The sequence below is a fragment of the Hyla sarda genome, chromosome 6 (assembly GCF_029499605.1).
Source record: "Hyla sarda isolate aHylSar1 chromosome 6, aHylSar1.hap1, whole genome shotgun sequence".
In the NCBI taxonomy this organism is placed as follows: domain Eukaryota; kingdom Metazoa; phylum Chordata; class Amphibia; order Anura; family Hylidae; genus Hyla; species Hyla sarda.
Window position 1 is genome coordinate 49392301 of NC_079194.1, and position 27837 is coordinate 49420137.

The following is a 27837-nucleotide window of genomic DNA, read 5'->3' on the forward strand; positions in this document are numbered from 1 at the left end:
GGATTGCCCAATCCGTCCTCCACGTCTGGGAAACGCACGCTCGCACCCAGCTCTCGTGGGTGTGGCGTCTCTTGATGCTAAGTCGGCTTCTCCACGTCTCACGGTGCCTGTTCGGATTTCTACTTCAGCCAGCTCTCCCCTCTCAGCCGTGGCCTGCCTGGACTCTGGAGCTTCTGGGAATTTTATTCGGGAGTCCTTAGTGAATAAATTCCGCATTCCGGTGACCCGTCTTGTCAAGCCACTCCACATTTCCGCGGTCAACGGAGCCAGGTTGGATTGCACTGTGCGTTACCGCACGGAGCCCCTCCTAATGTGCATCGGACCTCATCACGAGGAAATTGTATTTTTTGTCCTTCCTAATTGCAGTTCCGAAATTCTCCTTGGACTACCCTGGCTTCAACACCATTCCCCAACCCTGGATTGGTCCACTGGGGAGATCAAGAGTTGGGGTCCCTCTTGTTCCAAGGACTGCCTTCAACCGGTTCCCAGTACTCCCTGCCGTGACCCTGTGGTTCCTCCTGTATCCGGTCCCCCTAAGGTCATTAAGGACTCTGCCTGCCACAGGAAATGCCTCTCCCACCCTCCCAGTCCCATCAGGCAAGCCTCTGTGTCCCCTCATGGCCCTCGTCCTGGTGTCACACTGCCCCGTGCCAGGTCTCGCCCTCTGCCCTCTCTCCCCATTCCTACTCCTGCTGTTCTGCCTGCCGTTGAGGAATCCCTCCATCCTTTCCCGGTGTCCTCATCCCAGGGGAGGCAGTTACCGGACAAAGAGAAGGGGAGACCTAAGGGGGGGGGTACTGTTATGCCTAGCGCTCCGGGCCCCCGCTCCTCCCCGGAGCGCTCACGGCGTCTTTCTCCCTGCAGCTCCCCGGTCGGTCCCGCTGACCGGGAGCGCTGCTCTGTCATGGCCGTTGGGGATGCGATTCGCACAGCGGGACGCGCCCGCTCGCGAATCGCATCCCAGGTCACTTACCCGTTCCCGTCCCCTGCTGTCATGTGCTGGCGCGCGCGGCTCCGCTCTCTAGGGCGCGCGCGCGCCAGCTCCCTGAGACTTAAAGGGCCAGTGCACCAATGATTGGTGCCTGGCCCAATTAGCTTAATTGGCTTCCACCTGCTCCCTGGATATATCTAGTCTCCTCCTTTGCACTCCCTTGCCGGATCTTGTTGCCCTTGTGCCTAGTGAAAGCGTTTTGTGTGTTTAAAGCCTGTGTACCAGAACTTCTGCTATCTCCCCTGACTACGATCCTTGCCGCCTGCCCCCGACCTTCTGCTACGTCCGACTTTGCTTCTGCCTACTCCCTTGTACCTCGCCTATCTTCAGCAGTCAGAGAGGTGAGCCGTTGCTAGTGGATACGACCTGGTCACTACCGCCGCAGCAAGACCATCCCGCTTTGCGGCGGGCTCTGGTGAAAACCTGTAGTGGCTTAGAACCGGTCCACTAGCGCGGTCCTCGCCATCCCTCTCTGGCACAGAGGATCCACTACCTGCCAGCCGGCATCGTGACACTATGTAACTATATATGGATTTATAGGTGGAAAATTGAAAGGGTTATGATTTTTAAAAGGTAAGGAGGAAAAAACAAAAATGCTAAAACTGAAAAACGCTGAGTCCTAAGGGGTTACATTTTTTTAAATAATTATTTGAGAAAACAGCTCCTGAAAATCCCAATATAACCCCATACCTACTGGGACACTAACCAGTCCTGCATCAGCATCAGAGAGGACTCATGGACAAGGCTGCATGAGCAGACACACCAATCACCTCCCACCGCCACAAGGGAGGAGCACACTCCCTCCCACCACACACCAATCACCTCTCACCACCACAAGGGAGGGACACGCCCCCTCCCACCACACATCAATAACCTCCCACCCCCACAAGGGAGGGGCACGCCCCCTCCCACCACACACCAATCACCTCCCACCACCACAAGGGAGGGGCACGCCCCCTCCCACCACATGCCAATAACCTCCCACCACCACAAGGGAGGAGCACGCCCCCTCCCACCACACATCAATAACCTCCCACCACCACAAGAGAGGGACACACCCCTTCCCACCACACACCAATCACCTCCCACCACCACAAGGGAGGGGCACGCCCCCTCCCACCACACACCAATAACCTCCCACCACCACAAGGGAGGGGCATGCCCCCTCCCACCACACACCAATCACCTCCCACCACCACAAGGGAGGGGCACACCCCCTCCCACCACACACCAATCACCTCCCACCACCACAAGGGAGGGGCACTTCCCCTCCTACCACACACCAATCACCTCCCACCACCGCAAGGGAGGGGCACGCCCCCTCCCACCACACACCAATAACCTCCCACCACCACAAGAGAGGGACACACCCCTTCCCACCACACACCAATCACCTCCCACCACCACAAGGGAGGGGCACGCCCCCTCCCACCACACACCAATAACCTCCCACCACCACAAGGGAGGGGCACGCCCCGTCCCACCACACACCAATCACCTCCCACCACCACAAGGGAGGGGCACGCCCCCTCCCACCACACACCAATCACCTCCCACCGCCACAAGGGAGGGGCACTTCCCCTCCTACCACACACCAATCACCTCCCACCACCACAAGGGAGGGGCACGCCCCCTCCCACCACACACCAATAACCTCCCACCACCACAAGAGAGGGACACACCCCTTCCCACCACACACCAATCACCTCCCACTACCACAAGGGAGGAACACACCCCTTCCCACCACACACCTATCACCTTCCACCACCACAAGGGAGGGGCACGCCCCCTCCCACCACACACCAATAACCTCCCACTACCACAAGGGAGGGGCACGCCCCCTCCCACCACACACCAATCACCTCCCACCACCACAAGGGAGGGGCACGCCCCCTCCCACCACATGCCAATAACCTCCCACCACCACAAGGGAGGAGCACGCCCCCTCCCACCACACATCAATAACCTCCCACCACCACAAGAGAGGGACACACCCCTTCCCACCACACACCAATCACCTCCCACCACCACAAGGGAGGGGCACGCCCCCTCCCACCACACACCAATAACCTCCCACCACCACAAGGGAGGGGCATGCCCCCTCCCACCACACACCAATCACCTCCCACCACCACAAGGGAGGGGCACACCCCCTCCCACCACACACCAATCACCTCCCACCACCACAAGGGAGGGGCACTTCCCCTCCTACCACACACCAATCACCTCCCACCACCGCAAGGGAGGGGCACGCCCCCTCCCACCACACACCAATAACCTCCCACCACCACAAGAGAGGGACACACCCCTTCCCACCACACACCAATCACCTCCCACCACCACAAGGGAGGGGCATGCCCCTTCCCACCACACACCAATCACCTCCCACCACCACAAGGGAGGGGCACGCCCCCTCCCACCACACACCAATAACCTCCCACCACCACAAGAGAGGGACACACCCCTTCCCACCACACACCAATCACCTCCCACCACCACAAGGGAGGGGCATGCCCCTTCCCACCACACACCAATCACCTCCCACCACCACAAGGGAGGGGCATGCCCCCTCCCACCACACACCAATCACCTCCCACCACCACAAGGGAGGGGCACACCCCCTCCCACCACACACCAATCACCTCCCACCACCACAAGGGAGGGGCACTTCCCCTCCTACCACACACCAATCACCTCCCACCACCGCAAGGGAGGGGCACGCCCCCTCCCACCACACACCAATAACCTCCCACCACCACAAGAGAGGGACACACCCCTTCCCACCACACACCAATCACCTCCCACCACCACAAGGGAGGGGCACGCCCCCTCCCACCACACACCAATAACCTCCCACCACCACAAGGGAGGGGCACGCCCCGTCCCACCACACACCAATCACCTCCCACCACCACAAGGGAGGGGCACGCCCCCTCCCACCACACACCAATCACCTCCCACCGCCACAAGGGAGGGGCACTTCCCCTCCTACCACACACCAATCACCTCCCACCACCACAAGGGAGGGGCACGCCCCCTCCCACCACACACCAATAACCTCCCACCACCACAAGAGAGGGACACACCCCTTCCCACCACACACCAATCACCTCCCACTACCACAAGGGAGGAACACACCCCTTCCCACCACACACCTATCACCTTCCACCACCACAAGGGAGGGGCACGCCCCCTCCCACCACACACCAATAACCTCCCACTACCACAAGAGAGGGACACACCCCTTCCCACCACACACCAATCACCTCCCACTACCCCAAGGGAGGAACACACCCCTTCCCACCACACACCTATCACCTTCCACCACCACAAGGGAGGGGCACGCCCCCTCCCACCACACAACTCCAATCATACCTTGTAGAGAATCTGACAAACATGTCATTGTGGGTCCAGACTATCTGAGGGGCAGGATAACCTGTTGCGATGCATTTTAATTTTATACCAGATCCTTTGGTGAATGTTGAATTTTTTGGATCAACAACAACTTTTGGAGGATCTAGAAGAAAAAAGAAAAAGAATCTGTGAAATAAAAAGCTATGGACACCTTTGAAACACATTATTTTTTTCTTGCTTTGTACTTAATATTGTGCGAACAAAAAACACTTTCTCCATAGAATTTTCAGCACTTGATGACCTGGATGCTCCACAATTTGAATTTGGATTTTGGCTGCAGATTGAATATGTTAATTTTTTTGTTTCTCTCTGATCTGTGTGAGCGGTCCTCCAGGCTTTCTCTCCCCCCCTATCTGATGTAGTGTTGTGTAACCCCTGCCTTGCTGCTAACAGTGAGAGCGCAGAAACTCTGTCTGACAGATGTTTTTTTATCTTTCTCTGAGTAGCAGCTAAATGGTAGGACATTTCTAGTGAACATTACTTAAGCTGCATTCACATTACGTTTGCAGCCTACGGCTGCCAGACCAGAGCCAAAACCCATTCAATTTAATGAGCTGACCGGAGTCAGACAGTGACTCCGGTCAAACGACAACTTTAGGGGAAACCCCCAAAGGGGTACCCTAAACTAGAACCCCTCAAAAACAAAATTAAAATGTAACTTTTATAAGGCGTATGTAAAATCAGAAAAACACATGTAGTGATAGAATTGAAACATAATTGTATGTGTGTACCACAACACAGGGTCTGTCTAGCACATCTCTATTCACTGTAGGACCAATGCCTCTCAATCAGTGTGCCACTTATAAGTGTGAGGCCACTGCTGAGGCTCTAATGCATGGAGATCATGGTGCTGACAGAAACCACTGCTATTTAAAATGTAACACAATCCAGAGTCCTGACAGCGTTTCGCTGGCGACCCAGCGTCATCAGAGGACTGGCGGCTAGTGGTTCCCGGAAGTACAGCCTCCCCTTATATAGACTCCCCCAATGTCAGCAAAAGAAGCCCACCCCTCCCATACACATAATAGGCCAATAGTGGTGCAAGAGTAAGGTCACATGTAATGCGTACAGATCACGTACAGAACACGCACCATGTGTGTGGCCTATTACGGGCGGAGATGTATGTCATGTGACATAAACATCCCGCGATCACAATCACTATGTGCCGCACGTGGTCCGCGGTGTTCACGAGCGGAGGGAACGACTGCGCATGTAACAGCCGTCCACGCATGACAGCTGACCCAGTGCCGGCTGTCAATGCGCATGTGTGAAAAGGGTACGCATGACAGTGGACTTAATGTTGGAAGCCCCCAAAAAACTGTCACTGCACGTGCGCAAAGGTGGCGCGCATGTCAGTGTACTTAGTCTATGACATAGGCAGTATACTGCTAATGTTATCTGGGCACATAGTATGGCGATCCTGATATGATACATATGTATCAACTATATGTAGAGATAAGTGGCGCCCAAGATGATTAGTATAAATATATAATGTTACGCCGAGCGCTCCGGGTCCCCGCTCCTCCCCGGAGCGCTCGCTACACTCTCGTTACTGCAGCGCCCCGGTCAGATCCGCTGACCGGGTGCGCTGCGATACCGCCTCCAGCCGGGATGCGATTCGCGATGCGGGTGGCGCCCGCTCGCGATGCGCACCCCGGCTCCCGTACCTGACTCGCTCTCCGTCGGTCCTGTCCCGGCGCGCGGCCCCGCTCCCTAGGGCGCGCGCGCGCCGGGTCTCTGCGATTTAAAGGGCCACTGCGCCGCTGATTGGCGCAGTGGTTCTAATTAGTGTGTTCACCTGTGCACTCCCTATGTATACCTCACTTCCCCTGCACTCCCTCGCCGGATCTTGTTGCCCTTGTGCCTAGTGAAAGCGTTCCCTTGTGTGTTCCTAGCCTGTGTTTCTGACCTCCTGCCGTTGCCCCTGACTACGATCCTTGCTGCCTGCCCCGACCTTCTGCTACGTCCGACCTTGCTTCTGTCTACTCCCTTGTACCGCGCCTATCTTCAGCAGTCAGAGAGGTTGAGCCGTTGCTAGTGGATACGACCTGGTCACTACCGCCGCAGCAAGACCATCCCGCTTTGCGGCGGGCTCTGGTGAATACCAGTAGTGACTTAGAACCGGTCCACTAGCACGGTCCACGCCAATCCCTCTCTGGCACAGAGGATCCACCTCCTGCCAGCCGGCATCGTGACAGTAGATCCGGCCATGGATCCCGCTGAAGTACCTCTGCCAGTTGTCGCTGACCTCTCCACGGTGGTCGCCCAGCAGTCACAACTGTTACGCCGAGCGCTCCGGGTCCCCGCTCCTCCCCGGAGCGCTCGCTTCACTCTCCCTGCTGCAGCGCTCCGGTCACATCCTCTGACCCGGGGCGCTGCGATTCCGCTGCCAGCCGGGATGCGATTCGCGATGCGGGTAGCGCCCGCTCGCGATGCGCACCCCGGCTCCCGTACCTTACTCGCTCTCCGTCTGTTCTGTCCCGGCGCGCGCGGCCCCGCTCCCTAGGGCGCGCGCGCGCCGGGTCTCTGCGATTTAAAGGGCCACTGCGCCGCTGATTGGCGCAGTGGTTCCAATTAGTGTGTTCACCTGTGCACTTCCCTATATCACCTCACTTCCCCTGCACTCCCTTGCCGGATCTTGTTGCCATTGTGCCAGTGAAAGCGTTCCTTGTGTGTTCCTAGCCTGTGTTCCAGACCTTCTGCCGTTGCCCCTGACTACGATCCTTGCTGCCTGCCCCGACCTTCTGCTACGTCCGACCTTGCTTCTGCCTACTCCCTTGTACCGCGCCTATCTTCAGCAGCCAGAGAGGTGAGCCGTCCACTACCTGCCAGCCGGCATCGTGACAGTAGATCCGGCCATGGATCCCGCTGAAGTTCCTCTGCCAGTTGTCGCTGACCTCACCACGGTGGTCGCCCAGCAGTCACAACAGATAGCGCAACAAGGCCAACAGCTGTCTCAACTGACCGTTATGCTACAACAATTACTACCACAGCTTCAGCAGTCATCTCCTCCGCCAGCTCCTGCACCTCCTCCGCAGCGAGTGGCCGCTCCTGGGCTACGCCTATCCTTGCCGGATAAATTTGATGGGGACTCTAAGTTTTGCCGTGGCTTTCTTTCCCAATGTTCCCTGCATCTGGAGATGATGTCGGACCTGTTTCCCACTGAAAGGTCTAAGGTGGCTTTCGTAGTCAGCCTTCTGTCCGGAAAAGCCCTGTCATGGGCCACACCGCTCTGGGACCGCAATGACCCCGTCACTGCCTCTGTACACTCCTTCTTCTCGGAAATCCGAAGTGTCTTTGAGGAACCTGCCCGAGCCTCTTCTGCTGAGACTGCCCTGTTGAACCTGGTCCAGGGTAATTCTTCCGTTGGCGAGTATGCCGTACAATTCCGTACTCTTGCTTCAGAATTGTCCTGGAATAATGAGGCCCTCTGCGCGACCTTCAAAAAAGGCCTATCCAGCAACATTAAAGATGTTCTGGCCGCACGAGAAATTCCTGCTAATCTACATGAACTTATTCACCTAGCCACTCGCATTGACATGCGTTTTTCCGAAAGGCGTCAGGAACTCCGCCAAGATATGGACTCTGTTCGCACGAGGCGTTTCTTCTCCTCGGCTCCTCTCTCCTCTGGTCCCCTGCAATCTGTTCCTGTGCCTCCCGCCGTGGAGGCTATGCAGGTCGACCGGTCTCGTCTGACACCTCAAGAGAGGACACGACGCCGTATGGAGAACCCCTGCCTGTACTGTGCTAGTACCGAACACTTCCTGAGGGATTGTCCTATCCGTCCTCCCCGCCTGGAAAGACGTACGCTGACTCCGCACAAAGGTGAGACAGTCCTTGATGTCTACTCTGCTTCTCCACGTCTTACTGTGCCTGTGCGGATGTCTGCCTCTGCCTTCTCCTTCTCTACTGTGGCCTTCTTGGACTCTGGATCTGCAGGAAATTTTATTTTGGCCTCTCTCGTCAACAAGTTCAACATCCCGGTGACCAGTCTCGCCAGACCCCTCTACATCAATTGTGTAAATAATGAAAGATTGGACTGTACCATACGTTTCCGCACGGAGCCCCTTCTTATGAGCATCGGATCTCATCACGAGAGGATTGAACTTTTGGTCCTCCCCAATTGCACCTCGGAAATTCTCCTTGGACTTCCCTGGCTTCAACTTCATTCCCCAACCTTGGATTGGTCCACTGGGGAGATCAAGAGTTGGGGGTCCTCTTGTTCCAAGAACTGTCTAAAACCGGTTCCCAGTAACCCTTGCCGTAACTCTGTGGTTCCTCCAGTAACCGGTCTCCCTAAGGCCTATATGGACTTCGCGGATGTTTTCTGCAAAAAACAAGCTGAGACTCTACCTCCTCACAGGCCTTATGATTGTCCTATCGACCTCCTCCCGGGCACTACTCCACCCCGGGGCAGAATTTATCCTCTCTCTGCCCCAGAGACTCTTGCCATGTCTGAATACGTCCAGGAGAATCTAAAAAAGGGCTTTATCCGTAAATCCTTCTCTCCTGCCGGAGCCGGATTTTTCTTTGTGTCCAAAAAAGATGGCTCCCTACGTCCTTGCATTGACTACCGCGGTCTTAATAAAATCACGGTTAAGAACCGCTACCCCTTACCCCTCATCTCTGAACTCTTTGATCGCCTCCAAGGTGCCCACATCTTTACTAAATTGGACTTAAGAGGCGCCTATAACCTCATCCGCATCAGAGAGGGGGATGAGTGGAAAACGGCATTTAACACCAGAGATGGACACTTTGAGTATCTGGTCATGCCCTTTGGCCTGTGCAACGCCCCTGCCGTCTTCCAAGACTTTGTCAATGAAATTTTTCGTGATCTGTTATACTCCTGTGTTGTTGTATATCTGGACGATATCCTAATTTTTTCTGCCAATCTAGAAGAACACCGCCAGCATGTCCGTATGGTTCTTCAGAGACTTCGTGACAATCAACTCTATGCCAAGATTGAGAAATGTCTGTTTGAATGCCAATCTCTTCCTTTTCTAGGATATTTGGTCTCTGGCCAGGGACTACAGATGGATCCAGACAAACTCTCTGCCGTCTTAGATTGGCCACGCCCCTCCGGACTCCGTGCTATCCAACGCTTTTTGGGGTTCGCCAATTATTACAGGCAATTTATTCCACATTTTTCTACCATTGTGGCTCCTATCGTGGCTTTAACCAAAAAAAATGCTGATCCCAAGTCCTGGCCTCCTCAAGCAGAAGACGCCTTTAAACGACTCAAGTCTGCCTTTTCTTCGGCTCCCGTCCTCTCCAGACCTGACCCTTCCAAACCCTTCCTATTGGAGGTTGATGCCTCCTCAGTGGGAGCTGGAGCTGTTCTTCTACAAAAAAATTCCTCCGGGCATGCTGTCACTTGTGGTTTTTTCTCTAGGACCTTCTCTCCAGCGGAGAGGAACTACTCCATCGGGGATCGAGAGCTTCTAGCCATTAAATTAGCACTTGAGGAATGGAGGCATCTGCTGGAGGGATCAAGTTTTCCTGTTATTATCTACACCGACCACAAGAACCTCTCCTACCTCCAGTCTGCCCAACGGCTGAATCCTCGCCAGGCCCGGTGGTCTCTGTTCTTTGCCCGATTTAATTTTGAGATTCACTTTCGTCCTGCCGATAAGAATATTAGGGCCGATGCTCTCTCTCGTTCCTCGGATGCCTCAGAAGTTGAACTCTCTCCGCAACACATCATTCCACCTGACTGCCTGATCTCCACTTCTCCTGCCTCCATCAGGCAGACTCCTCCAGGAAAGACCTTTGTTTCTCCACGCCAACGCCTCGGAATCCTCAAATGGGGTCACTCCTCCCATCTCGCAGGTCATGCGGGCATCAAGAAATCTGTGCAACTCATCTCCCGCTTCTATTGGTGGCCGACTCTGGAGACGGATGTTGTGGACTTTGTGCGAGCCTGCACTATCTGTGCCCGGGATAAGACTCCTCGCCAGAAGCCCGCTGGTTTTCTTCATCCTCTGCCTGTCCCCGAACAGCCTTGGTCTCTGATTGGTATGGATTTTATTACTGATTTACCCCCTTCCCGTGGCAACACTGTTATTTGGGTGGTCGTTGATCGATTCTCCAAAATGGCACATTTCATCCCTCTTCCTGGTCTTCCTTCTGCGCCTCAGTTGGCTAAACAATTTTTTGTACACATTTTTCGTCTTCACGGGTTGCCTACGCAGATTGTCTCGGATAGAGGTGTCCAATTCGTGTCTAAATTCTGGAGGGCTCTCTGTAAACAACTCAAGATTAAATTAAACTTTTCCTCTGCATATCACCCTCAATCCAATGGGCAAGTGGAAAGAATTAACCAGGTCCTGGGTGATTATTTACGCCATTTTGTTTCCTCCCGCCAGGATGACTGGGCAGATCTTCTACCATGGGCCGAATTTTCGTATAACTTCAGAGTCTCTGAATCTTCCTCCAAATCCCCATTTTTCGTGGTGTACGGCCGTCACCCTCTTCCCCCCCTCCCTACTCCCTTGCCCTCTGGTTTGCCCGCTGTAGATGAAGTGACTCGTGATCTTTCCACCATATGGAAAGAGACCCAAAATTCTCTTTTACAGGCTTCATCTCGCATGAAAAAGTTTGCCGATAAAAAAAGAAGAGCTCCCCCCATTTTTGCTCCCGGAGACAAGGTATGGCTCTCCGCTAAATATGTCCGCTTTCGTGTCCCCAGTTACAAACTGGGACCACGCTATCTTGGTCCTTTCAAAGTCTTGTGCCAAATTAATCCTGTCTCTTACAAACTTCTTCTTCCTCCTTCTCTTCGTATTCCTAATGCCTTTCACGTCTCTCTTCTCAAACCACTCATCCTCAACCGTTTTTCTCCCAAATCTGTTCCTCCCACTCCTGTTTCCGGCTCCTCGGACATCTTCTCTGTCAAAGAGATCTTAGCCTCTAAAAAGGTCAGAGGGAAAACTTTTTTTCTAGTGGACTGGGAGGGTTGTGGTCCTGAAGAGAGATCCTGGGAACCTGAGGACAACATCCTAGACAAAAGTCTGCTCCTCAGGTTCTCAGGCTCTAAGAAGAGGGGGAGACCCAAGGGGGGGGGGGGTACTGTTACGCCGAGCGCTCCGGGTCCCCGCTCCTCCCCGGAGCGCTCGCTTCACTCTCCCTGCTGCAGCGCTCCGGTCACATCCTCTGACCCGGGGCGCTGCGATTCCGCTGCCAGCCGGGATGCGATTCGCGATGCGGGTAGCGCCCGCTCGCGATGCGCACCCCGGCTCCCGTACCTTACTCGCTCTCCGTCTGTTCTGTCCCGGCGCGCGCGGCCCCGCTCCCTAGGGCGCGCGCGCGCCGGGTCTCTGCGATTTAAAGGGCCACTGCGCCGCTGATTGGCGCAGTGGTTCCAATTAGTGTGTTCACCTGTGCACTTCCCTATATCACCTCACTTCCCCTGCACTCCCTTGCCGGATCTTGTTGCCATTGTGCCAGTGAAAGCGTTCCTTGTGTGTTCCTAGCCTGTGTTCCAGACCTTCTGCCGTTGCCCCTGACTACGATCCTTGCTGCCTGCCCCGACCTTCTGCTACGTCCGACCTTGCTTCTGCCTACTCCCTTGTACCGCGCCTATCTTCAGCAGCCAGAGAGGTGAGCCGTTGCTAGTGGATACGACCTGGTCACTACCGCCGCAGCAAGACCATCCCGCTTTGCGGCGGGCTCTGGTGAAAACCAGTAGTGGCTTAGAACCGGTCCACTAGCACGGTCCACGCCAATCCCTCTCTGGCACAGAGGATCCACTACCTGCCAGCCGGCATCGTGACAGTAGATCCGGCCATGGATCCCGCTGAAGTACCTCTGCCAGTTGTCGCTGACCTCTCCACGGTGGTCGCCCAGCAGTCACAACAGATAGCGCAACAAGGCCACCAGCTGTCTCAACTGACCGTGATGCTACAGCAGCTACTACCACAGCTTCAGCAATCATCTCCTCCGCCAGCTCCTGCACCTCCTCCGCAGCGAGTGGCCGCTTCAGGCCTACGACCATCCTTGCCGGATAAATTTGATGGGGACTCTAAGTTTTGCCGTGGCTTTCTTTCACAATGTTCCCTGCACTTGGAGATGATGTCGGACCAGTTTCCTACTGAAAGGTCTAAGGTGGCTTTCGTAGTCAGCCTTCTGTCTGGAAAAGCTCTGTCATGGGCCACACCGCTCTGGGACCGCAATGACCCCGTCACTGCCTCTGTACACTCCTTCTTCTCGGAAATTCGTAGTGTCTTTGAGGAACCTGCCCGAGCCTCCTCTGCTGAGACTGCCCTGCTGAACCTGGTCCAGGGTAATTCTTCCGTTGGCGAGTACGCCATACAATTCCGTACTCTTGCTTCTGAACTATCCTGGAATAATGAGGCCCTCTGCGCGACCTTTAAAAAAGGCCTATCCAGCAACATTAAAGATGTTCTGGCCGCACGAGAAATTCCTGCTAATCTACATGAACTCATTCATCTTGCCACTCGCATTGACATGCGTTTTTCCGAAAGGCGTCAGGAGCTCCGCCAGGATATGGACTTTGTTCGCACGAGGCATTTTTTCTCCGCGGCTCCTCTCTCTTCTGGTCCTCTGCAATCCGTTCCTGTGCCTTCCGCCGTGGAGGCTATGCAAGTTGACCGGTCTCGCCTGACACCTCAAGAGAGGACACGACGCCGCATGGAGAATCTCTGCCTGTACTGTGCCGGTACCGAACACTTCCTGAAGGATTGTCCTATCCGTCCTCCCCGCCTGGAAAGACGCACGCAGACTCCGCACAAAAGTGAGACAGTCCTTGATGTCAACTCTGCTTCTCCACGTCTTACTGTGCCTGTGCGGATATCTGCATCTACCTTCTCCTTCCCTACTATGGCCTTCTTGGATTCCGGATCTGCAGGAAACTTTATTTTGGCCTCTCTCATCAACAGGTTCAACATCCCGGTAACCAGTCTCGCCAGGCCCCTCTACATCAATTGTGTTAACAATGAAAGATTGGACTGTACCATACGTTACCGCACGGAGCCCCTTCTAATGTGCATCGGACCTCATCAAGAAAAAATTGAGTTCTTGGTCCTCCCCAATTGCACTTCCGAAATTCTCCTTGGACTACCGTGGCTCCAACGCCATTCCCCAACCCTGGATTGGTCCACGGAGGAGATCAAGAGCTGGGGTATCTCTTGTTTCAAGGACTGCCTTAAACCGGTTCCCAGTACTCCCTGCCGTGACCTTGTGGTTCCCCCTGTAACCGGTCTCCCTAAGGCCTATATGGACTTTGCTGATGTGTTTTGCAAAAAACAAGCTGAGACTCTACCTCCTCACAGGCCTTATGACTGTCCTATTGACCTCCTCCCGGGCACTACTCCACCCCGGGGCAGAATTTCTCCTCTGTCCGCCCCAGAGACTCTTGCTATGTCTGAGTACATCCAGGAAAATTTAAAAAAGGGGTTTATCCGCAAATCCTCCTCTCCTGCCGGAGCTGGATTTTTCTTTGTGTCCAAAAAAGATGGCTCCCTACGTCCTTGCATTGACTACCGAGGTCTTAATAAAATCACGGTAAAGAACCGCTACCCTCTACCTCTTATCTCTGAACTCTTTGATCGCCTCCAAGGTGCCCACATCTTTACCAAACTGGACTTAAGAGGTGCTTTTAATCTCATCCGCATCAGGGAGGGGGATGAATGGAAAACGGCATTTAACACTAGAGATGGACACTTTGAGTATCTGGTCATGCCCTTTGGCCTGTGCAACGCCCCTGCCGTCTTCCAAGACTTTGTTAATGACATTTTTCGTGATCTCTTATATTCCTGTGTTGTTGTGTATCTGGACGATATTCAGATTTTTTCTGCCAACCTAGAAGAACACCGCCAGCATGTCCGCATGGTTCTTCAGAGACTTCGTGACAATCAACTTTATGCCAAAATGGAGAAATGTCTGTTTGAATGTCAATCTCTTCCTTTCCTAGGATACTTGGTCTCTGGCCAGGGACTACAAATGGATCCAGACAAACTCTCTGCCGTCTTAGATTGGCCACGCCCCTCCGGACTCCGTGCTATCCAACGTTTTTTGGGGTTCGCCAATTATTACAGACAATTTATTCCACATTTTTCCACCATTGTGGCTCCTATCGTGGCTTTAACCAAGAAGAATGCCAATCCTAAGTCCTGGCCTCCTCAAGCGGAAGACGCCTTTAAACGGCTCAAGTCGGCCTTTTCTTCTGCTCCCGTGCTCTCCAGACCTGACCCATCTAAACCCTTCCTATTGGAGGTTGATGCCTCCTCAGTAGGAGCTGGAGCGGTTCTTCTACAAAAAAATTCTTCCGGGCATGCTGTTACCTGTGGTTTTTTTTCTAGGACCTTCTCTCCGGCGGAGAGGAACTACTCCATCGGGGATCGAGAGCTACTGGCCATTAAATTAGCACTTGAGGAATGGAGGCATCTGCTGGAGGGATCAAGATTTCCAGTTATTATTTACACCGATCACAAGAATCTCTCCTATCTCCAGTCTGCCCAACGGCGGAATCCTCGCCAGGCCAGGTGGTCTCTGTTCTTTGGCCGGTTTAATTTTGAAATTCACTTTCGCCCTGCCGATAAGAACATCAGGGCCGATGCTCTCTCTCGTTCCTCGGATGCCTCGGAAGTAGAGCTCTCTCCGCAACACATCATTCCTCCTGACTGCCTGATCTCCACTTCTTCAGCCTCCATCAGGCAAACTCCTCCAGGGAAGACCTTCGTCTCTCCACGCCAACGCCTCGGAATCCTCAAATGGGGTCACTCCTCCCATCTCGCAGGCCATGCGGGCATCAAGAAATCCGTGCAACTCATCTCTCGTCTCTATTGGTGGCCGACTCTGGAGACGGATGTTGTTGATTTTGTGCGGGTCTGCACTGTCTGTGCCCGGGACAAGACTCCTCGCCAGAAGCCTGCTGGTCTCCTTCACCCTCTTCCCCCCCTCCCTACTCCCTTGCCCTCTGGTTTGCCCGCTGTGGATGAAATAACTCGTGATCTTTCCACCATATGGAAAGAGACCCAAAATTCTCTCTTACAGGCTTCATCACGCATGAAGAAGTTTGCTGATAAGAAAAGAAGAGCTCCCTCCATTTTTTCTCCCGGAGACAAGGTATGGCTCTCCGCTAAAAAGAGGGGGAGACCCAAGGGGGGGGGGTACTGTTACGCCGAGCGCTCCGGGTCCCCGCTCCTCCCCGGAGCGCTCGCTACACTCTCGTTACTGCAGCGCCCCGGTCAGATCCGCTGACCGGGTGCGCTGCGATACCGCCTCCAGCCGGGATGCGATTCGCGATGCGGGTGGCGCCCGCTCGCGATGCGCACCCCGGCTCCCGTACCTGACTCGCTCTCCGTCGGTCCTGTCCCGGCGCGCGCGGCCCCGCTCCCTAGGGCGCGCGCGCGCCGGGTCTCTGCGATTTAAAGGGCCACTGCGCCGCTGATTGGCGCAGTGGTTCTAATTAGTGTGTTCACCTGTGCACTCCCTATGTATACCTCACTTCCCCTGCACTCCCTCGCCGGATCTTGTTGCCCTTGTGCCTAGTGAAAGCGTTCCCTTGTGTGTTCCTAGCCTGTGTTTCTGACCTCCTGCCGTTGCCCCTGACTACGATCCTTGCTGCCTGCCCCGACCTTCTGCTACGTCCGACCTTGCTTCTGTCTACTCCCTTGTACCGCGCCTATCTTCAGCAGTCAGAGAGGTTGAGCCGTTGCTAGTGGATACGACCTGGTCACTACCGCCGCAGCAAGACCATCCCGCTTTGCGGCGGGCTCTGGTGAATACCAGTAGTGACTTAGAACTAGCACGGTCCACGCCAATCCCTCTCTGGCACAGAGGATCTACCTCCTGCCAGCCGGCATCGTGACATATAAGTGTATTAGACTAAGTGGGTGTATATGTGTATATATATATATATATATATATATATATATATATACATATAGGGATATAACCCCAAGAAGTGGAGGGGGAACCCCTCCACTCCTTGGGGTTATATCCCTATATGTATATATATACACCCACTTAGTCTAATACACTTATATATTTATACTAATCATCTTGGGCGCCACTTATTGTTTATATATGATTTGGGTCCACATTCCCCCTGTTTCACTATGCGCAGATGGCTGTGACATGCGCAGTCGCTCCCTCCGCTCGTAAACACCACGGACCACGTGCGGTGCAAAGTGATTGTGATCTGGGGATGTCTATATCACATGACATACACCCCCACCTGTAATAGGCCACACACAGTGCATGGTCTGTACGTGATCCGTACCCATTTCATGTGACCTTACTCTTGCACCCCTATTGGCCTATTATGTGTATGGGAGGGGTGGGCTTCTTTTGCTGACATTGGGGGAGTCTATATAAGGGGAGGCTGTACTTCCGTGAACCACTAGCCGCCAGTCCTCTGATGATGCTGGGTCGCCAGCGAAACGCCGTCAGGACTCTGGATTGTGTTACATTTTAAATTGCAGTGGTTTCTGTCAGCACCATGATCTCCATGCATTAGAGCCTCAGCAGTGGCCTCACACTTATAATTGGCACACATATTGAGAGGCATTGGTCCTACAGTGAATAGAGATGTGCTAGACAGACCCTGTGTGGTACACACATACAATTATGTTTCCCCTAAAGTTGTTGTTTGGCTATAGTTACCCTGTACCCCCTGGGGTTTTTGTTCTAGTGACTCCGGTCGGCTCATTTTTGAACTGTATCCGGTTTCGTGACCTGACCTAAAACCGTAGTATACCACGGTTTTAGGTCTGGTCACAAAACTGGATAAGGAACAAAAATGAGCCTACCGGAGTCACTATAAGACTCCAGTTGGCTCATTAAAGAGTACTTGTCATCAAACCATTGTTAGGATCCGGGTACTGTGAGGATACTGGAGGTGGATCCTCTGTGTCAGTGGGATGATGACGTGGACCGTACCAGGGGAACGGAGTTTAAGGGGTTACTGGTATTCACCAGAGCCCGCCGCAAAGCGGCATGGACTTGCTGCGGCAGGTAACCCCCAGGTCGTTCCACCCGATAGCGACTCAACCCCGACTGAATGCTGAGATAGGCGCGGTGCAAGGGATTAGGCAAAGGCAAGGTCAGACGTAGCAGAAGGTCAGGGCAGGCGGCAAGGTTCATAGTCAATGGTGATAGCAAGAGGTCTGGAAACACTGGTGTGGCAAACACAGTAAACTCTTTCTCTAGGCACAAGGGCAACAAGATCCGGCAGAGCAGGGAAGGGGAAGTGAGGTTATAAGGACGTGGAGCAGGTGGAAGCTAATTAGACTGATTGGGCCAGGTACCAATCAGTGGTGCACTGGCCCTTTAAATCTTAGAGAGCTGGCGCACGCGCGCCCTAGAGAGCAGAGCCGCGCGCGCCAGGACGTGACAACCGGGGACCGGGAGAGGTGAGTAGCTTGGGATGCGATTCGCGAGCGGGCGCGTCCCGCTATGCGAATCGCATCCCTGCCGGTAGTGTCAGTGCAGCGCTCCTGATCAGCGGGTCTGACTGGGGCGCTGCAGAGAGGAAAACGCCGCGAGCGCTCCGGGGAGGAGCAGGGACCTGGAGCGCTCGGCGTAACAACCATATTTTCTAAACTAACTCAGATTATATTCCCTAACTACTCCTAACACCCCTCCTGCCCTTAAATCTTTAAAAAAAAATGTCAGAGCTTTAAAAAGCTTTGTATCATTCATTTCCCATTGCTCACACTGTATGAGCTCCTGGCAGGAGAAAGTGGGCATTCCCCAGCAGGCGCGATGTCACTGAAGCCTGAAAGAGCTGTGCCTCGCCATGCCCTGCACACACTTCCTGAGTTTGGTCTCCTGCCAGGTCAGGAGGAGACCAAACCAACTGTCTGAGTTGCGCAGAGAACAGAACAGAGCCACCTAGTGGCCGTTTGTTCGATCACATTAACAAAAAATATAAAGGTTGAGAATTTTAACAGCAAATAAATAGTAAAGTGTCTTATAAGTACATAAGGAACAATATATTAAAAGTTTAGTTTGGTGACAGGTACTCTTTAAAGTGAGTGAGAAGCTGTGCGGGTCCCAGCCTGACCTGGCAGCCATAGGCTGCAAACGTAGTGTGAACGCAGCCTTAGATAGTTGCTTAATTCTTGCATTTAGAAACAAATAAAATAAAATCAGTGGAAAGATGTCAATAGCCTTTAAACACTTCAAGTAAACAGAATTAAAAGGTTTGTCTGAGATTAATTTAAAAAATAATGTTTCCCTGAAATAGTGCCATATGTGTCTATGGTTTGTATCTGGTGCTTGGCGCGTTTAGCTTGCTGGCACATGGATTTGCACTGTTTCCTTACAGCACTTGGGTTCCGAGTTTAAATCTAAAACAAAACAACATCTGCAATAAATTGTCATGTTGGTTGGGTTTATGTGAAAGCGAGTACCTTGCACAGTAAGAAATGAGGTGACCGCAGTTGTTCCACCTTCATTGGATGCAGAACAGACATATTCTCCAGTGTCACTGATGTTTACATGTGTGATCTTTAGAGAGTTGTCGCTTAGAATGTGAATCCCAGGAGCATTGGCCAGTCTGAGTTTTTTTCTCCACCAGGTTAAATTGTACCGGACACTGCTCACAACCTGACATATTAATATAGCGTCTTCCCCAAGGTTTGTGGTGATGTTGTTTGAAGCTTTCAGCACAGGAGGAGGTTCTACAAGCATATGAACACAAGCAAGATTGTAAGTCAGACATACATTGCACATACATGGATATACAGCTACCTAATGCATATAAACTTAGAGTATTAGAGAGAAACCTGATTTTTAAAGGGGAATTTTACATATATGTACATATGCTTGGATATGTTCCCTGTAAACCACCCTGCCTGATATGCATGGCTCCTGTGGCCCTGTTGTCTTTTCTGGCTGCTTGATATTCTTTCTTCCCTTCCCTACACCTCCCAGCAATCATTGCAGCACTGCTCTGCCAGCCCCCACCCTCCTGCTCTGAGCAGCAGAGAGAGGTTCAGTGTCAGATTGGCTGAGGCTGCACACACCTTCCAGTTCTCAGCACTAAAGGGGATTTTGGACAGAGACAGAGTGGGTGGCTGGATGATGTCATTCCCTCACTTCATGCATGTAAGTACACTCAAAGAGGGGAAACTGCTCTGTTTAGCTTATAAAAGATATTTAGACAATTAAATAGGTTGATGAAAGGTAAATGGTAGGCTATGGATTTAGTTCCCTGGCGTACCCCTTTAATGGTGATCCACACATGTGCTAATATGAACTTTACTCCACTGCAGATTTAAAATCTATGGGGGACATTTATCAAGGCATTTATTTATTTTTTTTGTGTACGAAAATTGCGCAAAAAGTCTTCACTTTGCAGTGGTCTGGTATTTATGATGTGCGAAAGTCGCACACAGGCAAAAAAAGTCTCAAAGTACAAAACTCCTGTACGCGAGCAAATTTAAAAAGCCACAAAAAAAGTCTCTCAAAAGTCTCAGCTGCGCCTTTTTTGTTTTGCTTATGTGCTCTAAATTTATCAACCGGCCATGGTCCTTATCACGCCACTTGGCGCTTCGTCAGGCCGTCCATGGCGGCCTGACGAAGCGCCAAGTGGCGTGATATGGACCGTGGCCGGCGTCTGAGCTCCCCCTGGACCATCTACCATGCTAAGAGAAGACGATCGTCACTATCTATCGGCCAGCCTGGGAAGTACAACGGGTGAGTGCTCCATTATCTTTCTTCATATGTTTATTATTACTATGGTACTTTTGTTTCCGGCGTTAGCACCTCCCATTATCCCGGTTTTCAGAGACAGCATGCCCATATAACTCCTATCCAATAATTGAGGACATCTGGAATTACACCAGTGACGATTAGTATTATGTTTCTTGTGGGCTTAGTATATACCCACAGTGGGGTTATTGATGAACTCTTGTTTTTTTCTAACTATGTGGCGAAAGTCATACAAGATAATTTTTGGTGCAACAAAATTGTGCCCAAATTCTAGTGCATTTTTAGTATTATGTTTCTTGTGGGTTCAGTATATACCCACAGTGGGGTTATTGATGAACTCTTTTTTTTTTTCTAACTATGTGGCGAAAGTCATACAAGATAATTTTTGGTGCAACAAAATTGTGCCCAAATTCTAGTGCATTTTTAGTAGTAAATCTGGGCCTGGTGTGTGAATCCAGCCTAATAGCTACATTTTCTTGGCACTATTTTGCAGACAGTACTTAACATATAATTCATCCGTATAAATCATATTACTCACCATTAACATCTAGAAATGTCTGAGCTCGTGCACTTCCCGCGGTGCTTACAGCAAAACATTCATAGTAGCCCTCATCTCGGGAAGACACATTCGCGATTTCCCAGGCGGCTTCTACAGACTCTCTAAAAGTAAAATCATTTTATAATTGCATAAAAGTTCTAGTAATCAAGGAAATCTTTGTTAGGTTATGTTCTTACACTGTATTTACGCATGTTTTTTTTTAAATAAAATGCCCATTTTATGGTTCAAGAATGACATATTTTTTCCTATTGAGTTCTATTGAATATAGAATATTAATTTTGTGCCCATAATTTTTCATGGCTGTATAATTATGTGCCAGTCCGTTTTTTATTTGGGCTATTTACGGCTTAAATGATGGTATTTCTGCCATACATTGGGACATATTTGGGGCTATAAATGGCCCAAAATATGTCCTGAATGGAAATAGCCATATTTGGGCTATGGAGGAGAAGAGGAACCACGAAGAGTATTGGAAGAATGGGTTTACTGGCTGTGTACAACAATTAATGGAAAGTGAACGGACACTGACCACGTAATAAAAGAATTAAAGCTACCGTAGTTTTTCAGGATCCGAAACCCCAACTAAATAGCTTTAATTGTTTTATTAAGTGGTCAGTGTCCATTCACACATGAGACGGTGTGCACCAGCAATAAACTCATTCTTCCAATACTCTTCGTGGTTCCTCCTCTCCTTCTTGCACTGATCGCTTCTCTGGATCATAAACTTTAACATTATGGTACCATAGGTGCGGACTGTGCGGTGCCCTCACTCCAACACCTAAAGGTAAGCCTCTCTCCTTCATCATAAAACTATCATAAGGTTAAATGGGCACTGTCATGAAATAAAAAAAAATGATATGTTGTAGTACTTACCGTATATACTCGAGTATAAGCCGACCCGAGTATAAGCTGAGACCCCTAATTTCAACCCAAAATCCCAGGAAAAGTTATTGACTCGAGTATAAGCCTAGGGTGGGAAATACATCATCCCCCCTGTCATCATCCAGACCCCTGTCATAAACATCCTCATCATCATCACCGCCTGTCATCATCCAGACCCTCATCATCATCACCTGTCATCATCCCCTTGTCATCATCCCACACATCCCCCCTTCATCATCCCCTTGTCATCATCCCCACCCCCCTTCATCATCCCCTTGTCATCATCCCCACCCCCTTCATCATCCCCTTGTAATCATCCCACACACCCCCCTTCATCATCCCCTTGTCATCATCCCCACCCCCCTTCATCATCCTCTTGTCATCATCCCACACCCCCCCTTCATCATCCTCTTCTCATCATCCGCCCTCAGTGGTCTTCAACCTGCGGACCTCCAGAGGTTTCAAAACTACAACTCCCAGCAAGCCCGGGCAGCCATAGGCACCCCCCTTTAGTTCTGTACAGTACTCACCTCCGCTCGGCGCTGGTCCGGTCCTGCAGGACTGTCCGGAGAGGAGGTGGTCCGGTGGGATAGTGGTTTGGGCTGCTATCTTCACCGGGGGCGCCTCTTCTCCGCGCTTCCGGCCCGGAATAGAGGCGTTGCCTTGACAATGACGCAGAAGTACGTTGGCAATGAACGTACCTCTGCGTCGTTGTCAAGGCAACGTGACTATTCTGGGGCCGGGCCCGAAGCGCTTAGAAGAGGCCTCCCCGGTGAAGATAGCAGCCCGGAACCACTATCCCACCGGACCACCTCCTCACCGGACAGTCCTGCAGGACCGGACCAGCGCCGAGCGGAGGTGAGTACTGTACAGAACTAAAGGGGGGTGAGAGGGGGCTGGATGATGTCGAAGGCCGCGGTGGTCTTCAACCTGCGGACCTCCGGAGGTTTCAAAACTACAACTCCCAGCAAGCCCGGACAGCCGATGGCTGCCCGGGCTTGCTGGGAGTTGTAGTTTTGAAACCTCTGGAGGTCCGGAGGTTGAAGACCACTGCGGGTGGGGGAGTTCACTCGAGTATAAGCCGAGGGGGGTGTTTTCAGCACAAAAATCGTGCTGAAAAACTCGGCTTATACTCGAGTATATACGGTAAGTACTACAACATATCTCTAATATACTTTAATTAAAAAAAGTGATTTTAAAACAGTTTAAAATCACTTTTAAATTCGCCCTCCTAGTGGCCGAATGCATTCGGCAGTGACGTCACTAGTGAATTTCGACTCATTGAAGCCTGGCAATGAGTCGGAATTCACTCACTGCAGTGCTCGCTCCCGCCTGTCAATCAAACAGGCGGGAGCGAGCGCTGAGAACAGAAGAAGCGCGCATTGGCTCCCCTGCTCCCTGGCCTTGCATGCTGGCCCCGCCTCCCGGCATTCCGTCGCTGCTGTCCTGCCTGTCGCTGCACTGTCCAGGTTTGTCTGGGGGGTGGGGGGTTTAGGGGGGGGGGGGTGTTCGGGTAGCGGGTGTTCGGTTAGCGAGGTTCAGGGGAGGGGTAGCGAGGTTCAGGGGAGGGGTAGCGAGGTTCAGGGGAGGGGTAGCGGGGTTCGGGTTGCGCCGCGGCCATGTATTGTTTTTAACACAGGGTGCCTCCAGTTTTTCCCCACTACAACTCCCAGCATGCCCTGATAGCCAATAGATGTCAGGGCAAGCTGGGAGTTGTAGTGGTGAAACAGCTGGAGGCACCCTGTATAGGTGGACTAAGGGCGGAAGTCCCCCCCAGCAGGCATAAGTGACGTGGTGCCTGCTGGGGAAGTCTGCCTGGTAGTGAGCACACTGCCAGGCAGACAAAAAGCATTTTTTATATAGTAAAAAAAAAAAATTAGGCAGGGAGGAGGTTAGGGATAGATGGGAAATAGGCAGGGACGGAGAGGGAAAAAAAGGGATGGTGGGAGCTACTCTTTAAATGTTTATTGCACTACAGAGCATCCTTTGTACTCAAAAACTAGTAAAAAACAAATCCAAAAAAGGCCCAAAAGCAAAGCAAGTATTGTGAACAGTTTTTAGGCAGTGATTGAGGATCGAGAGATTCTGCAGGATAAAAGGCCAGTGGGGGAGATTTATCCCAAACCTGTGCAGAGGAAAAGTTGCCCAGTTGCCCATAGAAACCAATCAGATCCCTTCTTTTATTTTGTAGAGGCCTTGTTAAAAATGAAAGAAGTGATCTGATTGGTTGTCATGAGCAACTAGGCAACTTTTCCTCTGCACAGGTATTGATAAATCTCCCCCATGGAAAACAATTCATTTTGAAATGTGCCGGTTAAAGAAAATGTCCAGCGGTAATAAACTTATCTAGAGGTTCATGGGCATCTGGAGAAGTTCTGTGACTACTTACACATTTCCTTGGGGATTTTTTTGAAGAACTGCTCCAGAGAGTTTCAGTGAGGAACGCCTCATTGTTAACTTAACCCCTTAACGACACAGAACGTATATTTACGTCCTGCGCCGGCTCCCGCGATATGAAGCGGGATCGCGCCGCGATCCCGCATCATATCACGTTGGTCCCGGCGCTCATCAATGGCCGGAACCCGCGGCTAATACCACACATCGCCGATCGCGGCGATGTGCGGTATTAACTTCTTTAGAAGCGGCGGTCAAAGCTGACCGCCGCTTCTAAAGTGAAAGTGAAAGTGACCCGGCTGCTCAGTCGGGCTGTTCGGGACCGCCGCGGTGAAATCGCGGCGTCCCGAACAGCTGACAGGACACCGGGAGGGCCCTTACCTGCCTCCCCGATGTCCGATCGGCGAATGACTGCTCCGTGCCTGAGATCCAGGCAGGAGCAGTCAAGCACCGATAACACTGATCACAGGCGTGTTAATACACGCCAGTGATCAGCATAGGAGATCAGAGTGTGCAGTGTTATAGGTCCCTATGGGACCTATAACACTGCAAAATAAAAAAAAAGTGTTAATAAAGGTCATTTAACCCTTTCCCTAATAAAAGTTTGAATCACCCCCCCTTTTCCAATAAAAAAAATAAAACAGTGTAAAAAAAAAAAAAATAAACATATGTGGTATCGCCGCGTGCGTAAATGTCCGAACTATAAAAACATATCATTACATATATCATTACAGGGGGTCCCAGCCTGTGGATAGGGGATAAGTTTATTACCGCTGGACACCTTCTTTAATAGTTTACCTTGTAATTTAAAGACGTTTAAGAGACCAAAATAGTTGTTATTTGAGAGCCAAGAGAGGTGATCTTCTTCCATCTTGATTACCATCCATGTAAAGTCTTTAAAGGGGTACTCCGCTGCTCAGCATTTGGAACAAAATGTCCCCAATGCTTAGAGCCGACACCGGGAGCTCGTGACGTCATAGCCCAGTCCCTCAGGACATCACACCCCGCCCCCTTAATGCAAGTCTATGGGAGGGCGCGTGACAGCCATCATGCCCCCTCCCTTAGACTTGCATTGAGGGGTGGGGTGGGGTGGGGCGGGGCGGCATGAGGGGGTGGGGCTATGACATCATAAGCTCCCGGCGCCAGCTCTAAGCATTCGGGACATTTTGTTCCAAACACTGAACAGCGGAGTACCCCTTTAATAGGTGAACACAGCTGTGTAGTACTTATTTGTTCATAACTAGAGAATCTGCTGGGTTATTCCAATGTGAGTGAGAGTGAGTGTTAGCTCATGAGTAAAGTTAGTGGAGATCAGGTCTAGAGATAAGCAAACTTACAGTAAATTCGATTCGTCACAAACTTCTCGGCTCGGCAGTTGATGACTTTTCCTGCATAAATTAGTTCAGCTTTCTGGTGCTCCGGTGGGCTGGAAAAGGTGGATACAGTCCTAGGAGACTCTTTCCTAGGAATGTATCCACCTTTTCCAGCCCACCGGAGCACCTGAAGGCTGAACTAATTTATGCAGGATAAGCCATCAACTGCCGAGCCGAGAAGTTTGTGACGAATCAAATTTACTGTAAGTTCGCTCATCTCTACTCTTAACAACTGCTCTTGTCTTTCATTTACAGTATCCTTGACTCACAAAAGCAATTACTTTAATTTGATACCATGAGACGATGCCGGCCGGAACACCTCATTCCAGGGCTTTGATACAACTGCCGCACTTCACTTAGACTATGTCTGAACTGTGGGCAGGAAGCTGTTGATGTTCAATTATCCATGTACTTCATGTTTTAGTTTAATGTTATTGTTTTTGGTTTTGTATGATTTTGAGCTCTTTTCTTTTCTTACTTTTGACATAAGTGTGCTCAGTGCAACATTTCTAATGTGAAAGAATTGAAAAGAAGGTAGGACAGGAAAGCGATTGGCGATTGGGGGAGCGATTGCGGAAGTGATTTACTTAGGGTGTGTTGAGTGGTTTTGTGTTTTTCCTTTTTTTTTGCTTATTCTTGTCTGCTTGTCTTGTTTTTTACCATTGCCATTGTATGTATTATGCTACTTGAGATGAAAACTAATAAAAAAGATTTAAAGAAAAGAAGGTAGGACATTTGTAATATAAGCATCATAAACACCGACATCCCAGGAGACCTCTGCTTCTTGATTTGTTATAAAGGAACCTTTGCTTGTATGTTTGTTTATTACACAGGTTGTCATATTTTCTTGAAAAAATTTAATTAAAACCGATTTAAACAGTAATTTAAAGAAGTTTGCAATAAAGCTAATACGTTTTATGGAAGAAACTTGTGTCCGGAGCGCTGGGATTTCACTCCCTTTCTTGGGCCTTATTTTCAACCATATTTTCAGCCATTTTTATATTCACAAGCATCTTTGGTTTTGCACTTTTTTCAGTCATTTACAGCTCAGAATTCAGTAGACCCCCCCCCCCGCCCCCTGCTTAAAGGGGTACTCCCCTGGAAAACATATTTTTTTTAAATCAACTGGTGGCAGAAAGTTTGCAAATTACTTCTATTTAGGAATCTTAATCTTCTCAGCTGCTGTATGCTCCACAGGAAGTCCTTTTCTTTTTGAATTTCCTTTCTGTCTGACCACAGTGCTCTCTGCTGACACCTCTGTCCATTTTTGGAAGTGTCCAGAGCAGGATAGGTTTGCTATAGGGGATTTGCTCCTACTCTGTACAGTTCTTAAAATGGACAGAGGTGTCAGCAGAGAGCTCTGTGGTCAGACTGAAATGAAATTCAAAAAGAAAAGAACTTCCTCTAAAACATACAACAGCTGATAAGTACTGGAAGGGTTAATATTTTTTAAATAGAAGTAATTTACAAATCTGTTTAACTTTCTGGCACCAGTTGATAAAAATAAAAAAAATGTTTTCCAGTGGAGAACCCCTTTGTGAGGCCAGAATAACACATCAATAAAGTTGCAAACATAATCCTAATATAAATCTCCTACATGTCAGATAACAGAAAATAATAATATTAACTTAACTGCATACAAAACTTTATGCAATAAAAAGCTAAAAAATGAGGGAAGGAGTGGCGCAACCCTCTTTGTTTCCCCAATATTAGTACACTACATACCCTTGAACGCTTCTCTTTCTAAATTACAGACTCAGTTCCCATCTACATCATGACATTGACACATTTTTTTTTATTTTAATAACAATTATACATACTGGAATATTTGTTCTATACCAAGTCTGATGCCGTTCTTTCTAAAATGCACGGATATAGGTATAAGACTTTCCACGTAGCATAGAATGCGACCAGGTTGTAGATAGTAGCCAGGTGTAACTTGAGGTATGGATGCCTTCGGAGGTCCTACGAGAATACGTAATGTAGTAAACGCACAGTAAATAGTCACTGAATGTTACAACCAACGGCAAATTCCAACCCTATCCCAAAGCCATTGCCTATTAGAATTTATGTGGCACCAAAGAAGACAAAATGAGTAAGGAACAGATTGTTGACATGAGCAGTAATGTATAATGCATGCCTACCAATACTTCACTAACTAAAATTTAGGACATTTACCCCCATCTAAATTGACCTAAAATGTCTGGGAATGCCCCCTAAAATAGCAGCTTTTGTTTGGGTTTTACATAAACTCCACCATTTTTGCAGACATTAAAGGAGCACTCCGCCCCTAGATATCTTATTTCCCATCCAAAGTATAGGGGATAAGATGTCTGATTGGGGGGGTCCCACCACTGAGACCCCCTGCGATCTCCGGCCCGACACTACAGTAGTCTGCTTGCATGGAGCGGACTCTGCTCAATGCCAGATTACGAGCGACCACAGCCATCCAGCCCCCTCCATATAGCTAATGGAGGGGCGTGACAACCACGGCTGGCCGAAGCCTAGCACAGCCGGCGTTCTGAACATAAATATTCATAATG

The 27837-nt window shown here is 50.7% G+C and overlaps 1 protein-coding gene across 1 annotated transcript in view; it reads right to left on the reverse strand.

Annotated features, from left to right (window-relative positions):
• HMCN1 (hemicentin 1) overlaps window positions 1-27837 on the reverse strand; it is a 443635-nt gene that overhangs the window by 334162 nt on the left and 81636 nt on the right. The window contains exons 9-12 of the mRNA XM_056523646.1: window positions 27115-27259; window positions 20625-20746; window positions 18784-19053; window positions 4367-4508 (exon numbers count right to left, since the gene is read on the reverse strand). Coding sequence (XP_056379621.1) covers window positions 4367-4508; window positions 18784-19053; window positions 20625-20746; window positions 27115-27259 — 679 coding nt within the window. The remainder of the gene's footprint in view (window positions 1-4366; window positions 4509-18783; window positions 19054-20624; window positions 20747-27114; window positions 27260-27837) is intronic.